The sequence below is a fragment of the Eubalaena glacialis genome, chromosome Y, assembly GCF_028564815.1.
Source record: "Eubalaena glacialis isolate mEubGla1 chromosome Y, mEubGla1.1.hap2.+ XY, whole genome shotgun sequence".
Taxonomy (NCBI): Eukaryota; Metazoa; Chordata; class Mammalia; order Artiodactyla; family Balaenidae; genus Eubalaena; species Eubalaena glacialis.
The window spans coordinates 6,028,284-6,055,315 of NC_083737.1; the positions used below are offsets into that span (position 1 = coordinate 6,028,284).

A 27,032-nucleotide genomic window follows, 5' to 3' on the forward strand; every position below is an offset into this window, starting at 1 on the left:
GGAGCCTGGGCCGCGGTGGCAGGCGCGCGTCGCTGGGCGCGCGGCCCGGGGCGTGCGGATCCAGGCGCGGAGTCGAGCTTGGGTCGGGTCGCGGCGGCACCATGGTGCTATGCCCGGTGATCGGGAAGCTGCAGCACAAGCACGTGGTGTTGGCCAGCGCCTCCCCGCGCCGCCAGGAGATCCTCAGCAACGCGGTGAGCGGCCTGGGCCCGGCCTGGGCCGGGGTCTGGGGCGGGCCTAGTGACCCGGGCCTAGTGACCAGGGGCCTGGTGACCCGGGGGCTAGTGACCAGGACTTAGCAGGGGGCGGGGTGGTGTCTGCAGGGCCGGGGCCTAGTAACTGGGAGTGTCCAGTGATGGGGGGGGCAGGGTCTGGTGGCTGGAGACGAGTGACCGAGGGGCCTAGTGACCTGGGCTTAGTGGGGGGCGGGGGCACGGGGGTCGGTTGGTCTGCAGGGCCGGGGCCTAGCGACTGGGGGGGTCTAGCGGGGGGGGGGGGTGCAGGCCGGGGCTTCATGATGGGGCCTAATGACAGGGTCTGCAGGGCCGGGGCCTAGTTACTGGGGGTCTGGGGTCTCTGCAAGGCTGGGGCCTTGAGGTAACCAGGGGGCAGGACCTTAGTGACTGTGGTCCAGGCCTGTGGGCCGGCCAGCGTCTTCCAGCCAGGGCCTGGTGACCTGGTGCCCTGCCGGCCGGGGTCTGTGGGGCTTCAGGCCAAGGCCAGGTCTGTGGGCCTGAGCCGTGTCTGCCCAGGAGCCGGGAGGGAGGGAGGGAGGACGGGAGCGGACAGAGGCCCCAGCAGAGGCTTGGTCTTGATGGGGAAGCCCTGCCTGGGTGGGGGGAGTGGGCTGGGGTAGGGGTAGGTGCCGAGTAAGGGGTGCTGCCTGTACCTCCAGGGGGAGGACGGGCGGGTGCTGTGTTGTGTGGTGTGGGAGGGTAGGGGGGAGGGGAGTGGACGAGGCCCTGGCTGGACATGGTCGGGGAGAGGAGCCGTGGGTGCAGAGTGAAGGGTGCCGTCCGTACCTCCAGCGGGACGGCTGGGTGGTACAGAGCCGAGGGGGGCTCACAGTGTGGTCCAGGGGGACCTGGGGGTGCGGGAGATCGTGATGGAGGGGAGAGCTGGGGAGAGCGCTGGGATGCAGGGAAGGTAAGAGCCAGCTGGGTGCTCGGCGGGGTTCCCCGTGGGGATGGGAGTTTTACCCTCTGTGGGCAAGACCCGCAATCCTGTCCCCATCCCACTCTGGATGTCGCTGTGTCCGTGACCTGCCTTCCACAGGGGCTGCCTGGTCACACGTGTTAGGGGACCAAGTTAAAGCAGCCATATTCACCCTCGCGCAGCCCCAGTTAGTGGCATTTTTGTGGCATTTCCTGCAGGCGGTGTCATTTCAGTAGTTTGACCCCTGTGGAGGCCAAGCCTTTGGGACTCTGGGAGCCCTTTGACCCCTCAGGGCTGCAGGCCCCAGCATCCCAATCAATACAGCCCTGCTGGCCTCCGCGTGCGCAGAGGTCTTCCCGCCAACGCCCCCGGGTCCTCTGCAAGTCCCGCACGCCCTGCGGCCGGGGGTTGGCGCTTGGTCAGCATCCAATGCCTAGACCACATAGTCAGGGAAGGTGGGCTGCGTGGGGAAAGGCTAGTTCCTGCAGACCCTGCACATCCGTCAGCATCCTCGGGTTCCTCCCATGGACCCTCCTGACCCCTCCTGTCCTGTTTCAGGGCCTCAGGTTCGAGGTGGTCCCTTCCAGGTTCAAGGAGAAGCTGCATAAGGCCTCATTCGCCACCCCGTACGCATACGCCGTGGAAACGGCCAAGCAGAAGGCCCTGGAGGTGGCCGGCAGGATGCACCAGGCGAGGGCTTCTGCTTCTACTTCTTCCTGGGTCTCCTGCTAGGAGGGCATCGTCAGGTTTTAAACATACGTGTTATAAATAAGGGCCATTTACAGCATGCAGTCAGTCTGGCGTCTCTATGGCTGAGGGTCCTTGTGTTGTACACTGCTGTAATTCATGGGATAGTATCATTTACAGAACGTAGCTTATCTCTTACTTTGCTAGGATGTAACATACTATTGCAATTCATATCATAGTATCATTTACGATAAAGAATTGATCTACCTGATCTGTTACTAGGTGTTACCATGTCATATGCTATTGTAACTAATATAATAATATTGTTTATGATATAGAATTAATGTAGTTTATCTATTAGTGTTACTATATAATATACTATGGTATTTAATATAAAAACATCATTTATGATATAGAAACAATATAGCCTCTGCATTACTATGAGTGTTACTATATAATATATAATTGCAATTAACATAAAAGTATGCCTTACGATATAGAATTAACGTACCTTATCTATTACTAGGTATTATTATATAATATATTCTTGTAATTAATGTAACGGTATCATTTATGATATGGAATTAATGTAGCTTATCTATTGCTGTGTGTTACTATATAATATACTAATTAATATAATAGTGTCATTTATGATATAGAATTAAAGTAGCTTACCTGTTACTATGTGTTATAATAATACCTAATTGCAGTTAACATACATGACCCATGTATTCAAGTTAATGCTGTAAGAAGTATTGGTATAAATAAATGAACATTGATGGACCGATTTCCGGCCGTGGAAAGGTTAGAATTTAAGTGCAGCCAGAGCAGAAGGTTGTGTGCAGGTTTCCTATGAGTGTCTTGGGGTCACGTGTTCCTTGCTTGGTGTGTCGAGGACACTGAAATCTTGCTTTCCAAAGTGAGGCTGGATTCGCAAGTAAGCAGTGATGCTGTGTCATGTGCGTCATGGCGTGAAAACGTGGAAGACATGCAGAGTCGTCCTTTCTAAAGTTGAGTCTGGATTTCTTGCAGAAGGACCTACGGGCCCCTGACGTTGTCATCGGAGCGGACACCATCGTGGTGAGTCTGCTTTCTGGCTGTCCGTGTGGCAGGCATGAACTTGGTAACCGAAATCAAGGCCTCGGCAAGGCTGGTTCTTTCTGGAAGACCTAAGGGAGAATCCGTCCCAGGCCTCTCTCTCTCTCTCTCTCTCTCTCTCTCTCTCTCTCTCTCTATCCCGGCTTCTGGTGGGTTGCCTGAAATCCCGGGCATCTCTGGGCTTGTGGCCGCATCCCTCGCATCTCTGCCTCCGTCTTCACATGCCTTCTCCTCTGTGTCCCAGTTTCCTTCTTCTTATAAGGACACCAGTCATCATGGATTAGGGCCCACCTACTGCAATACGACCTCATCTTAAATTTTCTTACATCTGTAAAGACCCTATTATCAAATAATGTCCTGTTCACAGGGCCGGGCATCAGGACCTCGGCATATGTTTTGGAGGGAAACGGTTCTCCCCAAGATAGGGGTTTTGGCCACTGAGGGTTGGACTTTTTGGTGGGAGGTCACAGTGACCGGTACGGCAGCTCCGCCATGCTGGTGACAACCCTCTGTCTCAGACCCTCGCTGGCCTGATGGCAGGCATCTCCCAGGGATGCTGGGCCTCATTGCTAGGGTACCATCATGGTCTCCAGGCGAGGGACCACCTGTTTTGAAGGAGTCTGGAGTTACTGTGTAGAACAGGGAACTATATTTAATATCTTGTAATAACCTGTAATGGAAAAGGATCTGAAATATATATATATACATATATATATATGTATGTGTATAAATGAACAACTTTGCTGTATACCTGAAACTAACACAATATTGTAAATCAACTGTACCTCAATTAAAAGAAAAAAAAAGAGTCCAGGGTTGGAAAATGCCAGATGGGGTGATCCCAGGGTCTGACTTGCCGTCACGTGGCATTTGTTTCTGTGCAGCCCAGGTGGATGAGACCTACCTGTGTGCAGGTGAGAATCAGACATCGTTTCTGGTTCATGGTTAAGGCTACATGGAAGTAAAAAAGTGAACGGTGCAGGTTCTTCAAAATGTTAATCGAAGAATTACTATATGACCCAGCAATTGTGTTATGGGCTGAATTGTGTCCCCCAGCCCAATTCCTGCGTTGAAGTCCTAGCCCCCAGGACCTCAGAATATGACTGTATTTGGAGATGGGGTCTTTAAAGAGGGGATGAAGGTAAAAAGAGGTCATTAGGGTGGGCCCTGATCCCATAGGATGGGTGTCCTTCTAAGAAGAGGAGATCAGGACCCAGACACACACAGAGGGACGACCCTGTGAGGACACAGGGAGGAAAGGGCCATCTACACCCCCAGGAGAGAGGCCTCGGGAGGAACCAGCCCTGCTGACACCTGGATCTCAGATTCCAGCCTCCAGGACTGGGAGAAATAATGTCTGCTGTTTAAGCTACCCCATCTGTACTGCTCTCGGGCAGCCCCAGCTAAGACATCTACTCTTAGGTATATGCCCCAAAGAATTGAAAATAGGTGTTCAAACAAAAATTTGTACGTGAATGTTCATAGCATTATTCGCAACAGCCAAAAGGTGTGAACAACCCAGATATACCCGCCTTTGATGGACGGATGGGGTCCATCCACACAGTAGAATATGACTCAGCCATGAAAAGGAGTGAAGCTCTGACACAGGCTACAATGTGGATGGACCTTGAACCCACGATGCTCAGTGAGAGAAGCCAGACCCAGAAGGACACACAGTGTGTGATTCCATTTGCAGGGAATGTCCAGAACAGGCCAATCCACAGAGACAGAGAGTGGGTTAGGGGTGTCAGGGGCTGGGGAGGGAGATGGGGAGTGATAGCTCATGGGGATAGAGTGTTCCAGATGATGCAAAAGTTCTGGAACTCAGCAGTGGTCCTCGCCCAACCCTGGAAATGTACCACACAGTTTAGTTCAAAATGGTGAAATTCATGTTATACAAATCTCTCCTGCTTTAAAAAAAAAAGTGAATCTAAAAAGTGGACAGTGCAGCTTGCACAGACCAGCTCAGGGGGCAGAAAACGACGCTTCCCTCCCGTTTCTCTTGCAGGCGGTGGGAGCGACGATCCTGGAGAAGCCTGTGGACAAGCAGGACGCCTACCGCATGCTGTCAAGGTGGGTGGGTCTTGGCCGTCCTCCGGGGAAGTAGTCCTGCGTCGGACAGAGCCTGGGCCCGGTGGAGGGGCCGCGCTTCCTGGGGGGGGGGGTGGGCGGGTGTGGGTGTCCGGGCATCACCTCCCCCATCTCCCACCGGCAGCCCCTCCTGGTTCAGGGCAGAGGATGGGCCGGTGCCCTTGAACCTACGCTGTGTTGGCCTCACCCTCATGGGTTCGTCCGGGAGCCTCCGTGTCTGCCCCTCCCCATCTTCCTCATCCCGACTCCACCTGACTTGTCTCCCCAGGAGCCCAGTGATCCTGAGCTCCCGCGCTGGGGAGCAGGCCCTGTCCCTCTCAGCATCCCGGAACCCTGCCCCCCGGGGGAGGGGGGGGCCACACCATCGCCCATCTTCAGGGCCTCTTCCTGGCTCAGCCACCCTGCGTGTCCGCGCCCAAGAGAGCAAAGGGACCCGAGAAAGAGGCGGCTGAGAGCTGCCAGGACCCGGGTCCTCCCGGCATGGCCGGCGACTCCTGTCGGGGCCCGGGTGCTCCAGCCTTGCCTCCCGTGAGACGCCCCGGCCGTCCCCCAGCCCCCGCTCCGAGAGCACTGAGCACACTCTCGCCTGGACCTGCGCGGTCGCTGCGGGAAGGTCTCCCCGGAGACCGCGTGGCCGGGGCCGGCGGGTGGACCTGGGGCTCGCGCCCGGTGGTGGCAGGGGTGGCGCTGTCTCGGACACTCCACACGGTCGCCCGCTGGGCCCCGTCGTGTCTTGCAGGCTGAACGGGAAGGAGCACAGTGTGTTCACGGGCGTGGCCATCGTCCACTGCTGCAGCAAAGGTACCGCGGCCACCTCCGTCCCCCCCTCCCCCACCGGGAGTCGGGCGTCGTGAGAGGAGCCGGGGGTCCTCGGGGACCCGGGTCCGCGGGGGCGGCTCTGTCTTTGCTCCACGTGACCCTCCCTTCCCGTCCTGCCCGGGAAAGTCGGGGTCCCACGTGGAAATCCTGGGGTTCACCCTGAGCGCCCGATGGAGACCGTGCTGGGGGGCACGGGCCGTCATAAAAGCCCGTCCAACACGACCGGCCCAGATGCTTTCTTTGACGTTTTTGGTCTGGAAGATGGAGGAGTTTGGCCCCTGTTGGCGAGGGTTTTCTGGGTGTGTGTGTGTGTGTGTGTGTGTGTGTGTGTGTGTTTTGGCCGAGCCATGTGGCTTGTGGGATCTTAGTTCCCCAACCAGGGATCAAACCCATACCCCCTGCAGTGGAAGCACAGAGTCCTAACCACTGGACTGCCAGGGAAGTCCCAAAGGGCTTTTTAAAAATTTTTTTAAATGCACCATTTTTAAAGCTGCTTAAAAAGATTTTAGGTCCAGGAAGGACCCTGAGGCTGAGCTTGAGCTCTTGGGCTCCCCGAGCACATCCCGCAGGTGGGTGACCGCGCGTCTGTCTGCTAATCAGCGACTGGGTTCCTCGTACCCTCTTGGTCCGTCCTGGACTTTAACCTGTGCTCTTCGGGGAGGAAGCACGTGCTGGACAGTGTGGGTCCTTCACCCGGGGCCTGAGACCACAGGCGTCCACCCTCCCCCATCCTGGGGACCACGTGTCTGAGGTCACGGTGTCCCAGGGCCGAGCTCCCTCCAGAGGCTCCGGGGAGGGTCCTTCCCGCCTCTTCCACCTCCTGGGAGCTCCAGGCGTCCCTGGACTTGTGGCTGCCTCCCTCCCGTCTCTGCCTCTGTCTTCCCGGGGCTTCTCCTCTGTGTCTGTGTCTCTCCTCTTCTGTCTCTTATAAGGACCCTGTCATTGGATGTAGGGCCACCCTCATCCAGGAGGACCTCATCTCAGACCCTTCACTGCATCACATCTGCAGAGACCCTGTTTCCTAATAAGGTCCGGTTCTGAGGTTTTCAGAGGATGTGACGTTTAGGGGGTACCATTCACGCCAGAACGGCTGGTGTGGAGAACCCTCACGATTGGCCGCTATGCATAGCCACCGTACTGTGTGCCTGGGGCATTTCCAGCCCCACAACCGAAAGCCTCGTGTAGACTGCAGCATTATCCTGTGGTAACTCTACTCCACAAATTAGCACAGAAACCAGAGGCCCTGTCTCATCCGGCTCTGCAGGCTGCAGCTTTTTCTCCTGCTTGCCAATTCTGTTGCCCTCTTTTCTGTTTTATTCTTTCTCTTTTCCCTTGTCTAAAAGGAACTGTTAATGACTGTGTGTGAATTCCACGCAAAACTCAGGCCAACCCCCCCCAAAGGCAGTGGCTAGAACCTGGGGACGCGGGGGCCTGGCGCCGGCCACGTACCCTCACTGCGGGGTCCTTCCTTGCAGACGGCCGGCTGGACACAGAGGTCTCGGAGTTCTACGAGGAGACCACGGTGAAGTTCTCAGAGCTGTCAGAGGAGCTGCTGTGGGAGTACATCAACAGCGGGGAGCCCATGTGAGTCTCTGTTGGGAGCTGCGGTGCCGAGTCCCCGCTGTGGGCGGCGGACACGCCGGGCACGTGGCTCAGCCTGTGTTGGGGGCCCGTGCTCCTGACGAGCCCGGTGCCCCGGTGCCTGGAAGGTGCTGGAAGGATGCCTTCCTAGGGGTCCCCGTCCCGTGGATGCTCCTACAGCGCAGCCGGCCCTCCCAGGGCGCCACACCCACTCCCATGATGGTGGGGCAGCCGGGGCCGGTCCCTGGAGGGCAGAGGTCACCATGACCCCAGCGTCACACTGACCGCCCCAAAGCGTGCCGGGTCCGGGCAGCAATCTTGTCAAGGTCACGGAGGCTCAGCTTGTGCTCCAACCTCGCTGGCTTCACTCTCCAGCCCCGCTGGGGCGGGGCTCGGCGCCAGCTGGTGGCTGCTGGCCTCACCACGGGTCTGACGGTGCCTCGGGGACCAGCCTCCCCATGTATCTTCGGGAAGTGGCTCACTCAGGGTGCTCGCGAGGGGCTGGGCACCGACAGTCGTGGGGAGGCGAGCGCAGAAGCCCTGGGCTCCTGAGACCGAGGGTCCGAGCATGTGTTCTGCTGGTTAAAGCCGGTCTCAGGTCTGTTCAAGGTAAAGGCAGCGGAGAAGAGTCTCCCTGGGATATTGGTCTTGTGGAAGCAGCCCCAGGCCCGTTCAAGGTAAAGGCAGGGGAGAAGAGTCTCCCTGGGGTATTGGTCTTGTGGAAGCAGCCACAGGCCTGTTCAAGGTAAAGGCAGGGGAGAAGAGTCTCCCTGGGGTATTGATCTTGTGAAAGCAGCCACAGCAAGGGAACTCCCCGACTGGCTTGTCCTTCTGGCGAGCGGGGGAGCCCCCGTTGCAGGGTAGTAAGGGGTGTGCTGTGTGCCCGGCCCGGTTCTCACCATCTTCTGTGATGATGAGTCCTCACAGGAGCCTCAGCTCTGGGGCATCCTAGTCTGCTTGGGGTCCTAACAAAGCACCACAGGCAGGGAGCTTGTACACAAGAGACATTTATTTCTCACTGTCCTGGAGGCTGGAAGTCTGAGATCCTGGCGGGGCCAGATTTAGCATCTGGTGAGGCTGCTTCCTGCTTCATAGATGGTGACTCGTCGCTGTGTCCTTGCCTGGAGGAAGGGGCCAGGGAGCTCCCTGGGGTCTCTTTCAGAAGGACACTAATCCCATCCACGGGGGCTGCACCCATGACCTCGTCACCTCCCCGAGGTCCCACCTCCCGACACCATCCCATTGTGGGTTAGGATTCCGCAGGGCGCTGGGCTCTGGGTGGTGCCGGCTGTCAAGAGCGGAGCTGCTGGGTATCGGGGTGTCTCATCAGGACAACACACCAAAACGAGAGGCAGCGTCAGGCCGTTCACCGCTGCAGCTGCGGCGGGACCAAGAGGCCAAACCAGAGGGCATGCCAGCTCCCCCGTCCCCTTTCCCCCAGGAGAGGGCCCGGGCAAGGGTCAGGGGTGGGCGCAGACGTGGGGACCATGGGGGTGGGTTCACTGCCGAGGGGGCCCCAGAAAACTGCCCCGTCGCTTTATGGACCCGTGTCTGGCCCGGAGGGAGAGGCAGGGGAGTCAGGATGGAGGGAGGGGCTTCACGAGCCCCTCTTCCCTCATAAGGAGGTCTCAGCAGTGGCGCCCGGGGAAGACCTGGGCCGAGGACCCACATGAATGGACATCCGAGGGACGGGGATGCAGGTGGCAGGAGAGCACAGCCGGGGGCCTGGGTCCTTGACAGCAATCCCCCTCCCCTTAGAGAGCCTGCTGGCGGCCATGCGCCAGGCCTGGGGTGGGGGGCAGCTCACTGAGTGCCTGCCAGGTGCCCCTCGTCACGTCTCAGGGGTGGGACCGAGGGGTCACTTGGGATCTGGGCCCGGACGCCCCAGTGCACAGCCACCCGGGTCCAAGGTTGGCAGGTTCCCCTGCAGGGGTCCTGGCTGCAGGTCTGCTGACCCCGGGAAGGTCAACGTCACTGCCGTCTTCTCTCCCCTCCTCCCCTCCCCGCTGTGGTTTCCTGCCCCAGGGACAAGGCTGGCGGCTACGGGATCCAGGCGCTGGGCGGGATGCTGGTGGAGAACGTGCACGGGGACTTCCTCAACGTCGTGGGCTTCCCCCTGAACCACTTCTGCAAGGAGCTGGCACGCCTGTACTACCCGCCCCGCCCCGAGGACCTGCAGCGGGTCAAGCACGACTCCATCCCTGCCGTCGACACCTTCGAGAATCTCAGTGACACGGAGGGAGGTGGCTCGGACCCAGATCCGAGCGCCGAGGGCGGCCGTGGTGGTGAGGAGGCGGACGGAGACCGGTCACAGGCTCCCGGCGCGCTGGATGCAGCCCTTAACGGGGCGGACAGCCGGCCCCCGTTCCCCACGGGCCTCCTGGAGCTGATGGACGGCTTCAAAGCATCCAAGGTACTTGTGTGATTCATGACCACATGACCCCAACACAGGGGAGCCTAAAACCGCAGCCATCCATCCTCCCCCATCCCGGGGACCACAGGTCAAGGTGACCCAGGGCCACGCTCCCTCCAGAGGCTCCCGGGGAGGGTCCTTCCCTCCTCTTCCAGCTTCTGGGGGCTCCAGGCGTCCCTGGGCTTGTGGCCACCTCCCTCCCGTCTCTGCCTCTGTCTTCCCGGGGCTTCTCCTCTGTGTCTGGGTCTCTCCTCTTCTGTCTCTTAGAAGGATCCTGTCATTGGATGTAGGGCCACCCTCATCCAGGAGGACCTCATCTCAGACCTTTCACTTCCTCACCCCTGCAGAGACCCTGTTTCCACATAAGGTCTCATTCCCATACTTTGGGGGTCAGGGCACACACATATCCTTTTGGGGCCACCGTTGAGCCCATAACTGTGGTCTGTGCCTGGAGGGGGCAGGGCGGGGTCTGTGCGGGTGTTTGAAGGTGAGCAGGGCTCACGTGACCCCAGCGAGGGGCCCACACTATGTCCCCAGCCCAGGGAGGTGGGGCTGGAATGCCGGCCATGCGGCCGCCTCTGGGACCCTGCAGCCCTGCTGGCCAGGCAGCAGGTGGATTGTGGCCCCCAGGACACCAGCTGCCTGCAGGGCAGACCGGGTCAGGGTGTGTGTCCTCGTCGTCCTGTGGCCTCGGGATCCCGGGCAGCCGTCCCAGCCAGAGGGTGTCCTGGGCAGGGGAGGGGGCAGCACTCGGCCAGCTCGATGCTTCCTGGAACCAGCAGGTACCTTTGGCCACAGGCTGCCCTGTGCCCATGTGCAAGGCCGCTGTGCGCAGGTGTTTCAGGGAAGCCCCAGGCCCGGGGCCCGACGGGGAGTGGGTTGGGCAGCGGCCCACCCAGTTGGCCTCCACCATCTCTCTGGCTCTTGTGGACGCACTTGTGCGCCCGCCCGGCTGTGACACATGGCCCAGCCCTCCCCCTCCTCCACCAGACCCTCTCCTGCAGCTCTGGGCTCCTGGGGGTTGGAGCAGGGGGTGGCCTTGCTCGAGCTGGGGCCCTGCAGGGGCAGCCTCAGTGGCTCGTGGAGAGACAGGACACTGGCTGGGGAAGGACTGGGGGCCTGACCTTCCCCCCTCCACCCCGGCCACCTTCCTGTCACCTCCTCCTCAGGAGAGGGGACCTGTGTGCCTAGGACGGAAGGTGGTTATGCTGCGTGTAGGTCAGATCCTCTGACCCACCTGGAGATGCTGTGCAGACGCGCTGCTGCAGCCCATCAGGCTGGCACTCGGAGGTGTGCTGTGCTTCCACGGTCTGTCGATCTAGCATCTGTCCATCCATCCATCTGTCCATTTCATTTGTCTGTCATCTATATCATCAATTTATATATACTGTCATTATTGTCTGTCTATGTACCTATCATCTGTCCATCCGTCCACTGATCTAGGTATAATCTATATCCGTCGTCTATGTATGTCTATTGTTTACCTATATCTATTGTTATTATCATCTGTCTACCTTCTATCCATCCATTCATCCATCCGTCTCCCTACCTATCATTTATCTATCCACCAATCTATCAATCATCTATCCATCTATGTATTATCTATGTCTGTCTGTATCTATCATCTATCTATACATATCATTTATCTATATATATATCATCTATCTTCTCTCTATCCACCATTAATCTAGCTATCATTTACCTATCTATATCTATCTGTTATCTATATTTATCTATCTACATCATCAATGTATGTATACCTACGGTTATCTGTCTATATAACTATCATCTATCTATCCCTCCACTTATCTGTGTATAATTTATATTTGTTATCTCTCTATATCTGTTATTATCATCTATCTTCTCTCCATTGTTCATCCATCCATTTTCCTATCATTTGTCTGTCTCTATTTCTATTTACCTATTTATCTGTCATCTGTCTATCCACCTGCTTATCTGTCATGTCTATCTGTATCTATGGTCTGTGTCTTATTATTCCTATCTATGTATCCACCCATTTATTTATCATCTCTATCTATCTATATATATCATCTACATGTCTATTATTATCACCTGCCTACCTGTCTATCCCTCCATCCACCCATTTACCTATCTATCACCTGTCTTTATCTGTCACCTATCTACATACCTCCCCGTCTGTCCATCCACCCTCGTGTGACACGGGTCTCCTTACAAAGGTCTCCCAATGGCTGACCATGCCGACCAAGCCGGGGTCTGTCGGGGGTCTTGGAGCAAGTGTCACCCACCCCCCGCCCCAGGTCAGTCACGGTAGTTCTGGACGCAGCTCAGGTCGGGCCCTTTCCCGAAGCGCCCCTTTACTTGCCCCTGGAGGTGTCTGCATTACGAGGTGAGAGCTTCAGGGAGGCTTACAGTGTCACGTGAGGGTGTGTCCTGAGCAGCGTGGAGCGGCCGTGTCCCGCGCAGAGGCCCCGTCTCCACGTGGTCTCATCCTGAAGCCCTGGGACTTGGGGCGTCGGTGTAGGAACCTTGGGGGACACCACGCAGCCCCCGGCAGCAGCGCTTTGGTCTTTCTCCACTGGGACGGTTTCTCTGCCTGGTGTTCACCGACTTGGTCTTACCTGGAGCAAACCTTGTACACCCTGGAGCCACAACCCACTCTCCTCTGCAGAAGTTTCCCTTGAGCTCGATGTTTTCGACCGTCCTGCCCTCCCTCTTTGGAGCCCCTGGGAATACAGAGCAATTGATAAGTCACGTTGTACGTCCAACTGTAACTGTTCTTCGCGGACAGGTCCTGTTCACGGCTTGCAAGCTCAAACTGTTTGATGTCTTAAAAGACCAAGGTCCCCTGAAGGCCGTGGATGTCGCCCGCAAACTCGACGCCTGCGCGGGCGGGACTGAGCAGCTGCTGGATGTCTGCGCGGCCCTGGGGTTACTGGAGAAGACGCACAGAGGTGAGGGGCTTCCTGGGTGTCTTCCCAGCAGCTTTGCCTGCGAGACCGAGTCACCAAGTGACAGTGGCTTCTGAGCCGAGGCGGGGAGCACAGACCGTCCATCATCCCTCTGCCCCAGGAATGCCCCAGAGGGTCAGGAGCAGAGGATGGGTGGAAGGAGGAAACGTGTGTGTGTGTGGGGTGTGTAAGGAGACAGACTTCTTTATGGGCTCAGAGGGCCTGTATCAGCCAGGGTTCTCGAGAGAGACAGCCCATAGGGTATGTATGTGTGCACAGCATAGATATCTGTTTATTCTTACTTATTTGTTTAGGTAGGCAGACAGATGAGGTGGATGGATGGACAGATAGATATCGATTGATAATAGAGATGATAGATAGGTACATGGATGGATAGATAGATGATAGATAAACAGATGATGCGTGGATGGGTGAATGGACAAATAGGTAATAGATGGGTGGATGGATAAATGACGGATAGATGGATTGGTTGGTTGATAGGTGGGTGCATAGATGTGTAGGTAGATAAGCAGATAGATGGATGAAGAGGTAGAGGATAGAAAGATAGCTAGGTTGATAGGTGATACATAAATAGAGGACAGGTGGATGGATAAATAAATAGATGGATGGATGGATAGATAATAGGATAAGTAGATGGATAGATGATAGATAAATAGATGATGGATGGATGGGTGGGTGGATAAATAGGTAGTAGATAGATTGATAGATCGATAGATATAAATTGATAATAGAGATGATAATAGATGGGTGGATAGATAGATAAATGATAGATGAATAGATAATAGATGGGTGGATGGATAAATAATAGATGAATAGACAGATGATAGAAAGATAGATAATAGATATGATCGATACATACATAGATACATACACAAATGCTAGATGATAAGTAAATAAAAAGATACATGGATACATGATGAAGATAGATGATTAATAGTTGAGAGAGATACATGTAGATGATTGATAGGTTATAGATGCATAGGTAGATAGATAGTTTGATTGATGGGTGGATACTTAGGTATGTAAATAGATAAGTAGATGGATGAACAGGTAGATGACAGAGATAGATAGATAATAGAATAGATATGATGGATGTGTAGAGCAATGATAGATAGATGATAGAAAGATAGATAGATAGATGATAGAAAATACATGATAGATGGAGGGATGGATGAATAGATAATAGATGGGTGGATGGATAAATGATAGATGAATAGAGAGACGATAAAAAGATCAATGATAGGTATATAGATACATGTATACTTGCACAGGTGATAGATGGTAAATGAATAGGTGGATGGTAGATGGGTGAATAGGTGATGTTGAAGATAGATGATTACTAGATGAGAGAGATACATGTAGATGACTGATAGGTAATAGATGGGTAGGTAGATACATAGATAGACAGACAAAACGAAGTAGATGGCAGACGAGGTAAACGGACGGATGAAGGGTGACAGTGTGGGTCTGCTGGGTGCACAGAGCTCTCGAGGGTGTTCTCCGAGCAGAGGGTGCTACAGAGGGTCCTTGCGCAGATGGAGAGAGGCAGGGGCTCAGAAGACCCCAGAGCAGGAGACACGGCACCGCTTCTGTGGTGAGCAGGGACGCAGGGTGCTGGCGGAAGCCCCCCAGAGCTGCCCCGCATACGAGAGGCGGACAAGTACACGCTAGAGATTTGGGTCACAGGATGCAGAACTTCCCCCCAGCCAGAGCACCTTAGTAACGTTCTCCTCCATTTTTTTCTTTTTTTAATAAATTTATTTATTTATGTTTGGCTGCATTGGGTCTTTGTTGCTGCCTGCAGGCTTTCTCTAGTTGCGGCGAGCGGGGGCTACTCTTCATTGTGGTGCGCGGGCTTCCGATCGCGGTGGCTTCTCTTGTTGCGGAGCACAGGCTCTAGGCACGCGGGCTTCAGTAGTTGTGGCACGTGGGCTCAGTAGCTGTGGCTTGCGGGCTGTAGAGCGCAGGCTCAGTAGTTGTGGCGCACGGGCTTAGTTGCTCCGCGGCATGTGGGATCTTCCCGGACCAGGGCTCGAACCCGTGTCCCCTGCATTGGCCGGCAGATTCTTAACCACTACGCCACCAGGGAAGCCCCTCTCCTCAACTGAAAATAATGACCAAACGTGGAGAAAGGGTCTGAGGTCCAGGCTTTCAATTCCTGCTACGTGAGGAGTGTCTTAGAAGTCTTTGAGTGCACCTCAAACCAACACAACATTGCTCATCAACTATACTCCAATATAAAATAAAACGTTTTTTTAAAATGTATATTTATATAATTAAAGATAACAGTCCTTAAAAAAACGTGTGAGGACTTCCCTGGCGGTTCAGTGGTTAAGGCTCCGCGCTTCCACTGCAGGGGGCCTGGGTTCCACCGCTAACTAAGATCCCGCGTGCCGTGCGGTGCCGCCACAAAAAAGAAAAAGAAAAAGAAAATTAAGCAACAATAAAAATTCAGTTTCTAAAACAAAGACAACATGTAAAGTGCCGAATGGGGCTTCCCTGGTGGTGCAGTCGTTAAGAATCTACCTGCCGATGCAGGGGACACAGGTTCAAGCCCTGGTCCGGGAGGATCCCACATGCGGAGCCACTAAGCCCACGTGCCACAACTACTGAGCCTGTGCTCTAGAGCCCGCGAGCCACAACTACTGAGCCCACATGCCACAACTACTGAAGCCCGCGTGCTGCAACTCCTGAAGCCCGTGCGCCTAGAGCCCGTGCTCCGCAACGAGAAGCCACCACGATGAGAAGCCCGCGCACCGCAAGAAAGAGCAGCCCCCACTCGCCGCAACTAGAGAAAGCCCGCGCGCAGCAACAAAGACCCAACACAGCCAAAAATAAATATAATTAATTAATTAATTAATTAATTTAAAAAATAAAGTGCCGAATGGACAGTTAGTTTCAATAGGCTTCTTAAAAGTTCAGAAAAAGAAAACCGTAGACACCATGCTGTTCTCTCCGTCCAATGACCGGTGTTACGTGGGGCTGTGGAGGTACAGGGGGTCTCAGCCGCCGTCCCCTCTGCCTGCAGCCTCCCAATTCTGCAGGTAGGGGTGTCCCGGAAGGGTCCCTGGGGGCCGGGCCGGATGGACAGCCCGCCGGGAAGTGGGAGGAGAGTGGGCTGCCCCGTACCACTCAGGGCTCCGGAGAGGCAGACCCCGCGGGATATGGACGGACTGGTTGCGAGCAGTTGCTCTCCGTGCCTTTGGGCTCCGGCGCGTCTGAACCCCTCTGGCTGGCCGCTCGGTGCTTCTCTGCTCTCAAGGCCTTCAGCTGATGGGGTGAGACCCACCCACGTTACCTAGCGTCACCTCCTTTACCCAAAGTCCGCTGACTTGCAGGTGCCAAGCACGTGACCAAACCGCGCCCTCTCCGCGACGGGGACGTCTCATTGGGGACTGTAGCCTGGCCAAGTGACCGTCCCGGGGGCTTGGAGGGTCACCTCGAGGAAGAGCAGCATCCTTGCGTCGTTGCCTCTGGGCGTCCGTGCCCTTGGCACTTAGTCAGATAGACGATGCTTGTGCTGACATCCCGATGACGCTGGGCGGTGGCTCGCCCCGCGGTCAGCTGAGCCGGCACACGACGCCTGTCCTTTCAGGTTACAGCAACACGGAGGTGGCGACCCTGCACCTGGTGTCAGATGGCGAACACTCTCTCCTGGGCCTGGCCGAGTACAATGACGCCCACGTCTGGGGCGTCTTCACACGCCTGGGCCTGGCCGTGCGGGAGGGGGCAGGCCACACCCGCGGGGCTCTGGGGGTGATGGAGGAGGAGGAGCACCTGTCCCAGGTACCGTAACCCCGTGTTCCTTTCACGTCCCGTCTGTGCTGCTGAGGGACCAGTGGGCACGGAAACGTCTCAGAATGTCTCAGATTCGGGACGGTCGGAATCGGTTGGGAATCCCAGCGGGAGGCTGCAGATGGGGAACGGTGGGGACGCTGTGGCGGGGGGAGTGCGGCTGGCTGGTCACAGCTCCTGAAAAGAGGGTTTTTCTAGGAAGGGGCTGCCTTGAATCCCGGCAGCGTGTTTCCTACGTGGAGTTGAATTGCACAGACTCCTGTTTCTCAGCTCAGCGCAGGGTGTGCGAAGGGCTTCCTGGCCCTTCCCCCGGCCCCTGGCACCCACGACCCCTGTTCACTGTTGTGTGGGAGGGAAGGGGTCTCAGAGAGTCTTGGCTGATCTTGGAGGGTCTTGGGTGGTCTTGGAGGGTCTTGGAGGGTTTTGAGTGGTCTCAGAGGGTCTTGGGTGGTCTTGGAGGGTCTCGGGGGGTCTCGGAGAGTTTGGAGGGTCTCAGAGGGTCTTGGAAGATCTTGGGTGGTCTTGGAGGGTCTCGAGGGGTCGTAGAGGACAGTGTCTTGGGAGATGCCGAGGTCCCCAGGCCCCAAATCTGGGTGAAATGGCAGCAGCACCATCCGTGGCCTCAGGCAACGACTCTGGCCCCCTCGGGCCCCTGTCTGCACCCCCCTGCCCCTTGGGATTTCGGCTGACTCCCTGCCTATCCCTCTCCTCCTGCCCACCCTCAGGAGCCCTAAGAGTGTCAGGCCCAGGCAGGTCCCCTGCACGCTGTCCTGCCGGCCTCCTTCTCTGACCCAGGGGCTCATTCCCTCCCGCCCGGGTGGGGCCCGAGCACACATGGACCCCACGCGGGAGCTGGGCAGGGAGCCCTGGTTTCTGTAAACAATCAGATCAGATCTTCCTCAGTGAGGTGACAGCTGAGGGGGCAGGGGGTCGTTACTCCCTAAGTCCTCCTGGTTTTGTCCAGTGAGACCCGAATGGGGAGTCGGCAGTCTCCCCGGAGGAGACCCCCTGCAAACTGGAAATCAGACCCTGAGGGTGCGCCGTGTCAGGATGCAGTGGAGCTGCCCTTCTGGCAACACTCCAGCCTCACCCCCGAGCTGGACACAGTTCAGACCCAGTGCCCCCTCCCAGCCTGCTCTACCCCAGACCCCTCCCGCCCTCCTCTACCCCGGACCCCTCCCCGCCCTGCTCTGCCCCGGACCCCTCCCACCCTCTTCTACCCCGGACCCCTCCCCGCCCTGCTCTGCCCCGGACCCCTCCCACCCTCTTCTACCCCGGACCCCTCCCCGCCCTGCTCTACCCCGGACCCCTCCCGCCCTCCTCTACCCCGGACCCCTCCCCGCCCTGCTCTGCCCCGGACCCCTCCCCGCCCTCCTCTACCCCGGACCCCTCCCCGCCCTCCTCTACCCCGGACCCCTCCCGCCCTCCTCTACCCCGGACCCCTCCCCGCCCTGCTCTACCACGGACCCCTCCCACCCTCTTCTACCCCGGACCCCTCCCCGCCCTCCTCTACCCCGGACCCCTCCCACCCTCTTCTACCCCGGACCCCTCCCCGCCCTGCTCTGCCCCGGACCCCTCCCACCCTCTTCTACCCCGGACCCCTCCCCGCCCTGCTCTGCCCCGGACCCCTCCCACCCTCTTCTACCCCGGACCCCTCCCCGCCCTGCTCTGCCCCGGACCCCTCCCCGCCCTCTTCTACCCCGGACCCCTCCCCGCCCTGCTCTGCCCCGGACCCCTCCCCGCCCTCCTCTACCCCGGACCCCTCCCGCCCTCCTCTACCCCGGACCCCTCCCCGCCCTGCTCTACCACGGACCCCTCCCACCCTCTTCTACCCCGGACCCCTCCCCGCCCTCCTCTACCCCGGACCCCTCCCCGCCCTCCTCTACCCCGGACCCCTCCCGCCCTCCTCTACCCCGGACCCCTCCCCGCCCTCCTCTACCCCGGACCCCTCCCCGCCCTGCTCTACCCCGGACCCCTCCCCGCCCTCTTCTACCCCGGACCCCTCCCCGCCCTCCTCTACCCCGGACCCCTCCCCGCCCTCCTCTACCCCGGACCCCTCCCCGCCCTCCTCTACCCCGGACCCCTCCCCGCCCTGCTCTACCCCGGACCCCTCCCGCCCTGCTCTACCCCGGACCCCTCCCACCCTGCTCTACCCCAGACCCCTCTCCATGATCCCTCCTGAGCTCCCCACCCACACAAATGCCGGGTGGAACCTTACCCCGGGTGCAGGACGGGCTGGGCTCCGGGTGGGTCTCCTCAGACCCTGCTTCCACCACCAGAGCACGGAGATGACGCTGCAGTTCATGAGGGCCATGCACAGCCTCAGCAAGCTGACTGCCCACCACGTGGCCACGGCCTTCGACCTGTCCCGATTCACCTCTGCCTGCGACCTGGGAGGTACATTCACCCCCTCCAGGAGTCGGGTGCAAAGGGCTACATGCGTTTCTTCTCTTGTATTAAATCTAGGGCACCTTACCTGCTAATAAGAATTGCAGGATGGGTTTCTCTCTACAAACCATCTGAGGACCTAAATATACCCAGGGTGGGTGCAGGGGCTTGGGCTGATATTCCCAAGTGCTAGGAGGTCCCAGGGGATGGCCCAGGACCCCTGTAGAGGTTATGGGACACTTCCTGGTGGCTGCCAAGTAGGGGAGGGGCCGTGAAGCCCGTCTGCTGCCATCGCATCAGGTCTAATTATGCCACACACACCCTCCACCCCATCCCAGAAAATCCTTTACCCGGGACAGTGGATGGAGGAGGAGTAGATGCCCTGCCCAAGGGGTGTAGTGGGATTGGTGTCCTAGGAGGGCTACTGAGCTGCCAGCTTGCGTTTCCCCACCCTCTGCACACCTTTCCTCCTGGTGGCCCAGAGAGGCTTCTGTGGCACCAGCCATTGCGTCTGCATTCCCGCAGCAGAAAGGGGCAGGGAAGAGTACAACTCCCTAGAGCTTTGCTGTCAGGATTCCCCACGAGGCTGTGCCCACCCCACTCACCTGCTCTGGGCCAGCACCCGCCCACGAGGCCCTGACTTTGAGACACCAGTGATCTCCCCACTGGCTGACCTCATTTCAGGGCACAAGCCTCAGGCCACATCTGAGAGCATCGTTTTGGTTTTGCCAGAGCTGAACTCTGGAGACACTCCAAGGGTTTCATACACGCCAGGAGGGTCCAGAGTCTGCCTTTGCTTCTCACAGGCTGCACGGGCATCCTGGCCCACGAGCTCGCCCAGGAGTACCCGCATCTGCAGGTGACTGTGTTTGACCTCCCAGAGGTCATTGAGCTCTCTGGGGGCTTTCAGCGTGGCGGACGACAGACAGAGCGGATCCGCTTTGTGCCAGGTTAGTGTGGCATCATGTCCGCCGGGTGTCAGCATTTGGGTGACCTTATTTATCTCGTATTCAGAGCGGGTGTGTGTGTCTGTGTCTGTGTGTGTATCCATCTTTCTCTGTGTTTCTGTCTGTATGTCTGAGTGTGTATGTTTCTGTTTGTGTGTTTCTGTATCTGTGGGTATGTATCTGGGTCTGTGTGTATGTATGTGTATATATGCACGTCTCTGTGTTTTTGTGTCTGTATGTGTGGATCTGTGTGTTTTTGTGTGTCTATGTACATGTATATGTATGTATCTGTGTGTTTGTGTATGTATCCATGTTCCTGTGTCTGAATGTTTGTACCTGTGTATCTGTATATCTGTGTGTATTCTCTCTGTGTCTGTATGTGTCTGTATGTGTCTTATATCCATGTTTCTGTGTGTCTGTGTGTGCATATATACTGGTGTATCTGTGTGTCTGTGTGTGTATCTCAGTGTCTCTGTGTGTCTCTATACATGTATGTATCTGTGTGTCGATGTGTCTCTATATGCGTATGTGTCTGTGTGTGTGCATCTCGGTGTGTGTGTGCACATCTGCACACGGGCGCATCTGCAAACCCCGAGAACAGGAGTTTGAAGTTCTCAGCGAGGGGAGTAGCTGGGCGGGAGGGCAGGTGGGGATGGGTACGGGCCAAGATCAGCGTCTGCAGATGTCGACCAGTGACCCAAGCCTCACAGGGAAGTGACGTGGGGGCTACAGCAGGAAGGCCTTGGGGTGGATGTGAGGAAGGACTTCCTGGCAGGACCGGATTGAAGGGAAACTCTTGGCACCTGGTGACTCATCCACACTGCAGCCCAGCCTGAGGGTGGATGTGCTAGAGGGACCTGTGCCCCATGACCGCCTGATACTTTCTTACTTAAAAAAAAAGAACCAGTCATGCTGCTGTGGACTGAATTGTGTCCCCAAGTGCCTATGTTGAAGCCCCACCCCCAGTGTGACTCTTATCTGGAGGTAATTAAGGTGAAGGAGGTCACAAGGGTGGAGTCCTAATCCAGCAAGACCGCGTCCTTAGGAGAAGGGACACCAGGAACATCTATCTATGTATCTATCGTTTATCCATCATCTATCTATCTATGTATGTACCGTTTATCTATCATCTATCCATCCATCATCTATCTATGTATCGTTTATCTCTTTATCATCTATCCATCCATCCACTTATTTGTCTATCAGTGTATCTATCTATCCATATCTATGCATCTATCCATCCATCTATCATCTATCTATCTGTGTATGTAACATTTATCATCTATCCATCCATCCTCTGTGTATCATTTATCTATCTCTCTATCATCTATCCATCCATCCACTTATTCATCTATCAGTGTATCTAACTGTCCATCCATATCTATTTATCCATCTATCCATCCAACTGTCATCTATGTATGTATCATGTGTATCTATCTGTCCATCATCTATCTACCTGTGTATCATTTATCTATCTCTCTATCATCTATCCATCCATCCACTTATTCATCTATCAGTGTATCTATCTGTCCATCCATATCTATCTATCCATCCATCTATCATCTATCTATCTGTCCATGCATTATATCTACCATCTAGCTATCTATCCATCCATTCATCCATTTATTCATCTATCATCTATGTAACTATCAATGTAGCTATCTATCCATCTATCATATCTATCTTTTATCTACCTGTCTTTATATCAATCATCTATCATTTATCTATATATCTATCATCTATTATTTATCATCTATCCATCCATCCACCTATCATTTATCTGTCCTATCTATCCTATTTATCTAATATCTATTATCTGTCTATATCATCTATGTATTCATCCATCATATCTATTCTATTATCTATCATCTATTTATCTATCACGTCTATATCTATGTATCTCTCCATCCATCCATCATATCTATTATCAATCTATGTATCATCTATGTATCTATCATTTATCTATTATCTATACCTATCCAATATTTATCAATCTATCATTTATCTACCTCTTTGTCTTTATATCGTATATCTATCATCTACCTACCTATTATTTATCATCTATCTCTCCATCCATCCATTCACCTATCATTTATCTGTTCTATGTATGTATGTATGTATCTATCTATCATCTATGTCTCCCCACTGTGAGGACACAGCGAGTAGGCCACTACCTACAAGCCTAGAAGAGGGTCCTCACCAGGAACTGACCCTGCCAACACCTTGATCTCGGATGTCCAGCCTCCAGACCATGAGAAATCAACGTGCGTTGTTGAAGCCCCTGTCGGTGGGACTTTGTTGCTTCTGCCTGAGCTGACAGAGACACACCCTAAAGCTTCAAATCTAGGAGCAGCACGATGGAAGCTGTGCTACTGATTCACCATATATAGGAAAGAGAACCACCAAAGCAAAAAAAAAAAAAAAAGAAAAGCAGCGCATATTGTCCATCTCTGTGCAGCTGTCTGGGGCCACCCCTTGTAGACTTGTCTGCACCCCCGTGTTTACTCTCCCTTCATGCCAATTCGAAATGTTTTCTTTCTTGTTTTGTTTTGTGTTTGTAAATGTGAGCTACATCTAATCCATTGTGGAACGAGGCAGAGTTAGGAGTAACAAATAGCAAAGGTGTCTGTGTCCACAGTTACAGATACACATTTGGTAGATGCAGGGACAAATGACCCCAAAGTGGGGGCTTAAAATGACCCGAATCCATCCTCCCCCAGTTCTGGGGACCAGACGTCTAAGGTCAAGGTGTCCCAGGGCTGCGCTCCCTCCAGAGGCTCCAGGGGAGGGTCCTTCCTGCCTCTTCCAGCTTCTGGGGGCTCCAGGCGTCCCTGGGCTTGTGGCTGCCTCGCTCCCGTCTCTGCCTCTGTCTTCCCGGGGCTTCTCCTCTGTGTCTGTGTCTCTTCTGTCTCTTATAAGGACCCTGTCATTGGATGTAGGGCCACCCTCCTCCAGGAGGAGCTCATCTCCGACCCTTCCCTTCATTTCATCTGCAGAGACCCTGTCTCCGGAGGGCCCGTCCCCAGGTCAGCCCTTGAACGTCTCTTTCTTGGAGAACACAGATGTCCCCACTGCAGGCAGCGTCTCTTTCGGTTTCACCCCTTGTAGAGCGTGGTGCAACTCCTTTCCGTCGGGTGCAGGCCCAGCTTCTGTGGCCCTAACGGTTCAATCCCATTTGTTTTTAAACCAGGTGACTTTTTCAAAGACAGCCTCCCGGAAGCAGATCTGTACATTCTTTCCAGAATTCTGCAGGACTGGCCGGATGACAGACTCCACAAGTTACTGAGCCGGATCTCGAGCAGCTGCAAACCAGGTGAGACCACATCAGGCACTTGCCTTTTTTAACACATAAAGACAGTTTTCAATTTAAAAAAAGAGTACATTTTATAGAGGAAGCTCCCCGTCCTCCAGCCCGCCGTCCGGTGCTCAGTTTACCGGCTCCCTGAGGACGTACCTGATTCTCAGGTGTCAGTGATGCGTTTCTGAACTTTTTGGCGCCAGCGTCTGGGGTCTTGGGCTCGTGGATGCCCCCCCGGCCGTGTCCCTCCCCGGGCCCTGCCGGGCTCAGGGTCTCCCTCCTCCGATGATGATGATTTTCCGGGCTGCTCTGTGGTACCCAGCCTCTCCCCACAGCGCTCGGGGCCAACGTGGGTCATCGGGCTCGTGGAGTCGAGGGGACCAAGCCGCCCGGGCCCCTCCCTGGGTCCCCACGTCCAGCAGCGCAAGACGAGCTCTCTTTCCACGTCCTGCGACCCCGGCGTCTCCCGGGGCACCTCCACTGCCTCTTCTGTGTGGTTATGAAACAAAATGTTCAACAATCCGGGGTCATCTTCAACACCCAAACGCCCCTCCTGTTCTCCAGCTCTCAGGAGAACGACCCCTGTTCCTGATCTCTTATTTTGGACAAAAGCCAGAGTGAGGGCTGAGTCCATGCGGGCAGCGTTTGCAGGAAGTAACCACGTGGCCGCCGTCCTGGGGCCCCGTCTCCTGTAGCCGTGACCTGTTCCCAGGGCCCGTGCGGTCCAGTACGACTGCAGCCCCTCCCCTGGGGTCTGAGCCCTGCAAGCTGCGACGACACCTCCATCTGGGGTACCCAAAGGGCCGTTTCTTTTTTTTTTTTTTAGTTAAATTTATGTATTCTTTTTTTAGAGTAGAGTTGCTTTACAACATTGTGTTAGTTTCTGCTGTACAGCAAAGTGAATCAGTTATATGTATACATATCTCCTCTTTTATTTTATTTATATATATATTTTTTGGCTGCATCACGCGGCAAGCGGGATCCTAGTTCCCCATCCAGGGATCAAACCCGCACCCCCTGCATTGGACGCGTGGAGTCCTAACCACTGGGCCGCCAGGAAAACGCCTAGGAAAATATGAAGAAAAGCGCAGACGGTGAAGTACATTCTTTAAATGAGCCGGTTTCAGTCCCCAAGACAACCGTGTAGTTGAGGCGTTCTTGTGGGTCCCTGTAGCACGATGAAGACGGTCCCCCCCAAAATTCACGTCCACCTAGAATCTTATTTGGAAGCAGGGTCTTTGCTGATGTGATGAAGTGAAGGGTCTGAGGTGAGGTCCTCCTGGATGAGGGTGGCCCTACATCCAATGACAGGGTCCTTCTAAGACACAGAAGAGGAGAGACATAGGCACAGAGGAGAAGCCCCGTGAAGACGGAGGCAGAGACGGGAGGGATGGGGCCACAAGCCCAGGGACGCCTGGAGCCCCCAGAAGCTGGAAGAGGCGGGAAGGACCCTCCCCTGGAGCCCCTGGAGGGAGCGTGGCCCTGGGACACCTTGACCTCAGACGTCTGGTCTCCAGAACTGGGGGAGGATGGAGGTCTGTGGTCTTAAGTATTTTGTTCCGGCCGCCCCAGGACACCCACGCAGCCTGTGAGATGCCGGTTTTCATGTGGTCACAGGAACATCACACGGATATTCGGGGCACCCTCCCCAGGAACGTGGCTCCAGGAGGGCCGGTTCCTGTTCGCTCCCTGCTGTGTCCCCAGCCCGAGACCAGAGTCCCCACATAATGGATGGAACACAGTTGAGAAGGAAGGAATCACACAACAGGGGTGCCCCCGGGGGCGAGGCAGGGCCGGGAGATGTGAGAGCTGGATTCTCACCCACCTCAGAGACAGTCACTGAAGCTGGGGACAGTCAGTTCGAAGTCGCGTTTATACTGCGAAGGGTTTTTGGGGGCGGGGGTCCATGCGTGTGTTGCAGCTTAGACCTGCTGGCTAGAACCGCTTGTTAGATGTTCAGCACTCCTGCCAGCCAGCTCATACCAAGCTGTCAGCGTGAAATTGGCCATGGAGGAAATACTTAGAGCTCAGAAATGGGCAGGCACTGGCAACCAGGGCTTCCCTCCACCCCCGTAGCTGGGATTGCAAAGGTTGCCTGCACCCTGGGGACACTGGGGTCACGGATAAGAATTGAGCGTGACCTCCTGGGACTTCCCTGGCGGTCCAGTGGTTAGGACTCTGCGCTTTCAGTGCCGAGGGCGCGGGTTCAAACCCTGGTCAGGGAATTAAGATCCTGCCAGCTGCACGGCAAGGCCAAAAAAAAAAAAAAAAAGACTTCCTTTCATATAGGGCTTTTGGAGCCCGTTGAGTTAATAAGCCTGTGTATCCATGAGTTTGAAAAACATAAAAACTGACAGAAAACAGAGTGAGCACAGCATATGGTCCCAATTCTTCTTATTGAAGTAGAGCTGCTGTACAATGTTATATAAGTTACAGGCGTACAGTCTAGTAATTCACCATGTTTAAAGCTTACACTCCATTTACAGTTATGATAAAATGTGGGCTCCATCCCCTGTGCTGTACCATATATCCTTGCAGCTGATTTTATACCTAATGGTGTGGCCCTACGACCCCCATTTTGTTAACTTCATGTTTACTGAAATGCCTAGAACCCAAATGAGACTTTGCACCAGAATTCTCCCAGTGACCGTCACCGGCGTGCAGAGCTGGGGCGCGTGTGCCACCACCTGCTTTGTGCGTTTTCTGGGGGTCTCCCCAGGTAACCCAAACAAAAGGAAGAAGCACGCGTAAGCTACCTCCTGCCCCTCTGCTTCCTGCCCCAAGGCTTATCTTCTCCTGGCTTGGCTCCTCCTCCGTCACAAGCGCTTCTGAAAATACATACACAGAGAGGTGGGCAGATACAGGAGTGTGTACACACGCACGCGTACTTTCTACTTCTCAAGGCTCTCGTGTAGGTTGTTCCCACCAACGTGCAGCTCCACGTACAAACACCACGCTACATAAAACAGAGACCCAACAAGGACCTACTGTACAGCACAGGGAACTCTGCTCTATATACATACATGTATAACGGAATCACTGGTCTGTACCCTAAAACTAACACATTGCAAATCAACTATAATTAAAAAAAAAAAAAAAGATAATCTCACTGAACCAATTAAAAGTCAGAAAAAAGAAAAAGAATCCTGCTCCTGGTGCCCTCGTGGCCGGTGCCAGCCCTGTGCCACGCAGGTCCGCCCGGGATACTGCTGCCAGGGAAGTCCCTGTGCGGTCCCTTATGGCATCAGGGAGGCTGCAGCTGTGTCCCTACATTCAGAACCCCTGCCGTCCGTGTCTTCCTGCAGCGAATCCCTTCAGTGGGGAGCCCGGGGCACCCGCAGCCTGGGTCCTGAGACTCCTCCCCCACCCCGTCTCTCTCTGTCTCTGTGTCTCTGGCTCCCCAGGCGGTGGCCTCCTGGTGGCAGAAGCGGCGGCGGAGGAGGAGGAGGGGGCGTCGCGGAGCCCCCGGCTGCGGACCCTGAGCGCCGGGCAGCCCCGGAGCCCCGACGAGCACCGACGCCTCCTGCAGCGACACGGCTTCCGGGACGTGCGGGTGGCGCGCGCGGGGGACCTGCTGCGCGTGGTCCTGGGCACCCGGGCTGCGCCCTGAGGGTCACCAGGAACCCGGCGGGGCCCAGCGCCCGGGAGTGAAGGGTTCCTGGAGAGCAGGTGTCACCGGACAGATTAAAGGAGGCGGAAAGCACGGCTGTCTCCGCGCGTCTGTGGCGCTTTGGACGCGGAGGACGCGGCCGGGTGGTGGGATGTGCGGGCGGGGGGACCCCGGGGCCGGCGGGGGATGCGCGGGCCAG

General features: G+C 55.7%; 1 protein-coding gene across 1 annotated transcript; it reads left to right on the top strand.

Moving 5' to 3' along the window:
• On the top strand, positions 1-26,926 carry LOC133082918 (probable bifunctional dTTP/UTP pyrophosphatase/methyltransferase protein). The gene is made up of 13 exons (XM_061179605.1): positions 1-194; positions 1,714-1,845; positions 2,875-2,922; positions 4,949-5,013; positions 5,771-5,832; positions 7,326-7,434; positions 9,457-9,844; positions 12,615-12,777; positions 16,391-16,581; positions 18,870-18,987; positions 19,785-19,928; positions 23,116-23,238; positions 26,628-26,926. Exons 1-13 carry the CDS (start codon positions 102-104, stop codon positions 26,831-26,833), a joined length of 1,842 nt encoding a protein of 613 aa, XP_061035588.1. The 5' UTR covers positions 1-101; the 3' UTR covers positions 26,834-26,926.
• Positions 26,927-27,032: the final 106 nt, after the last annotated feature.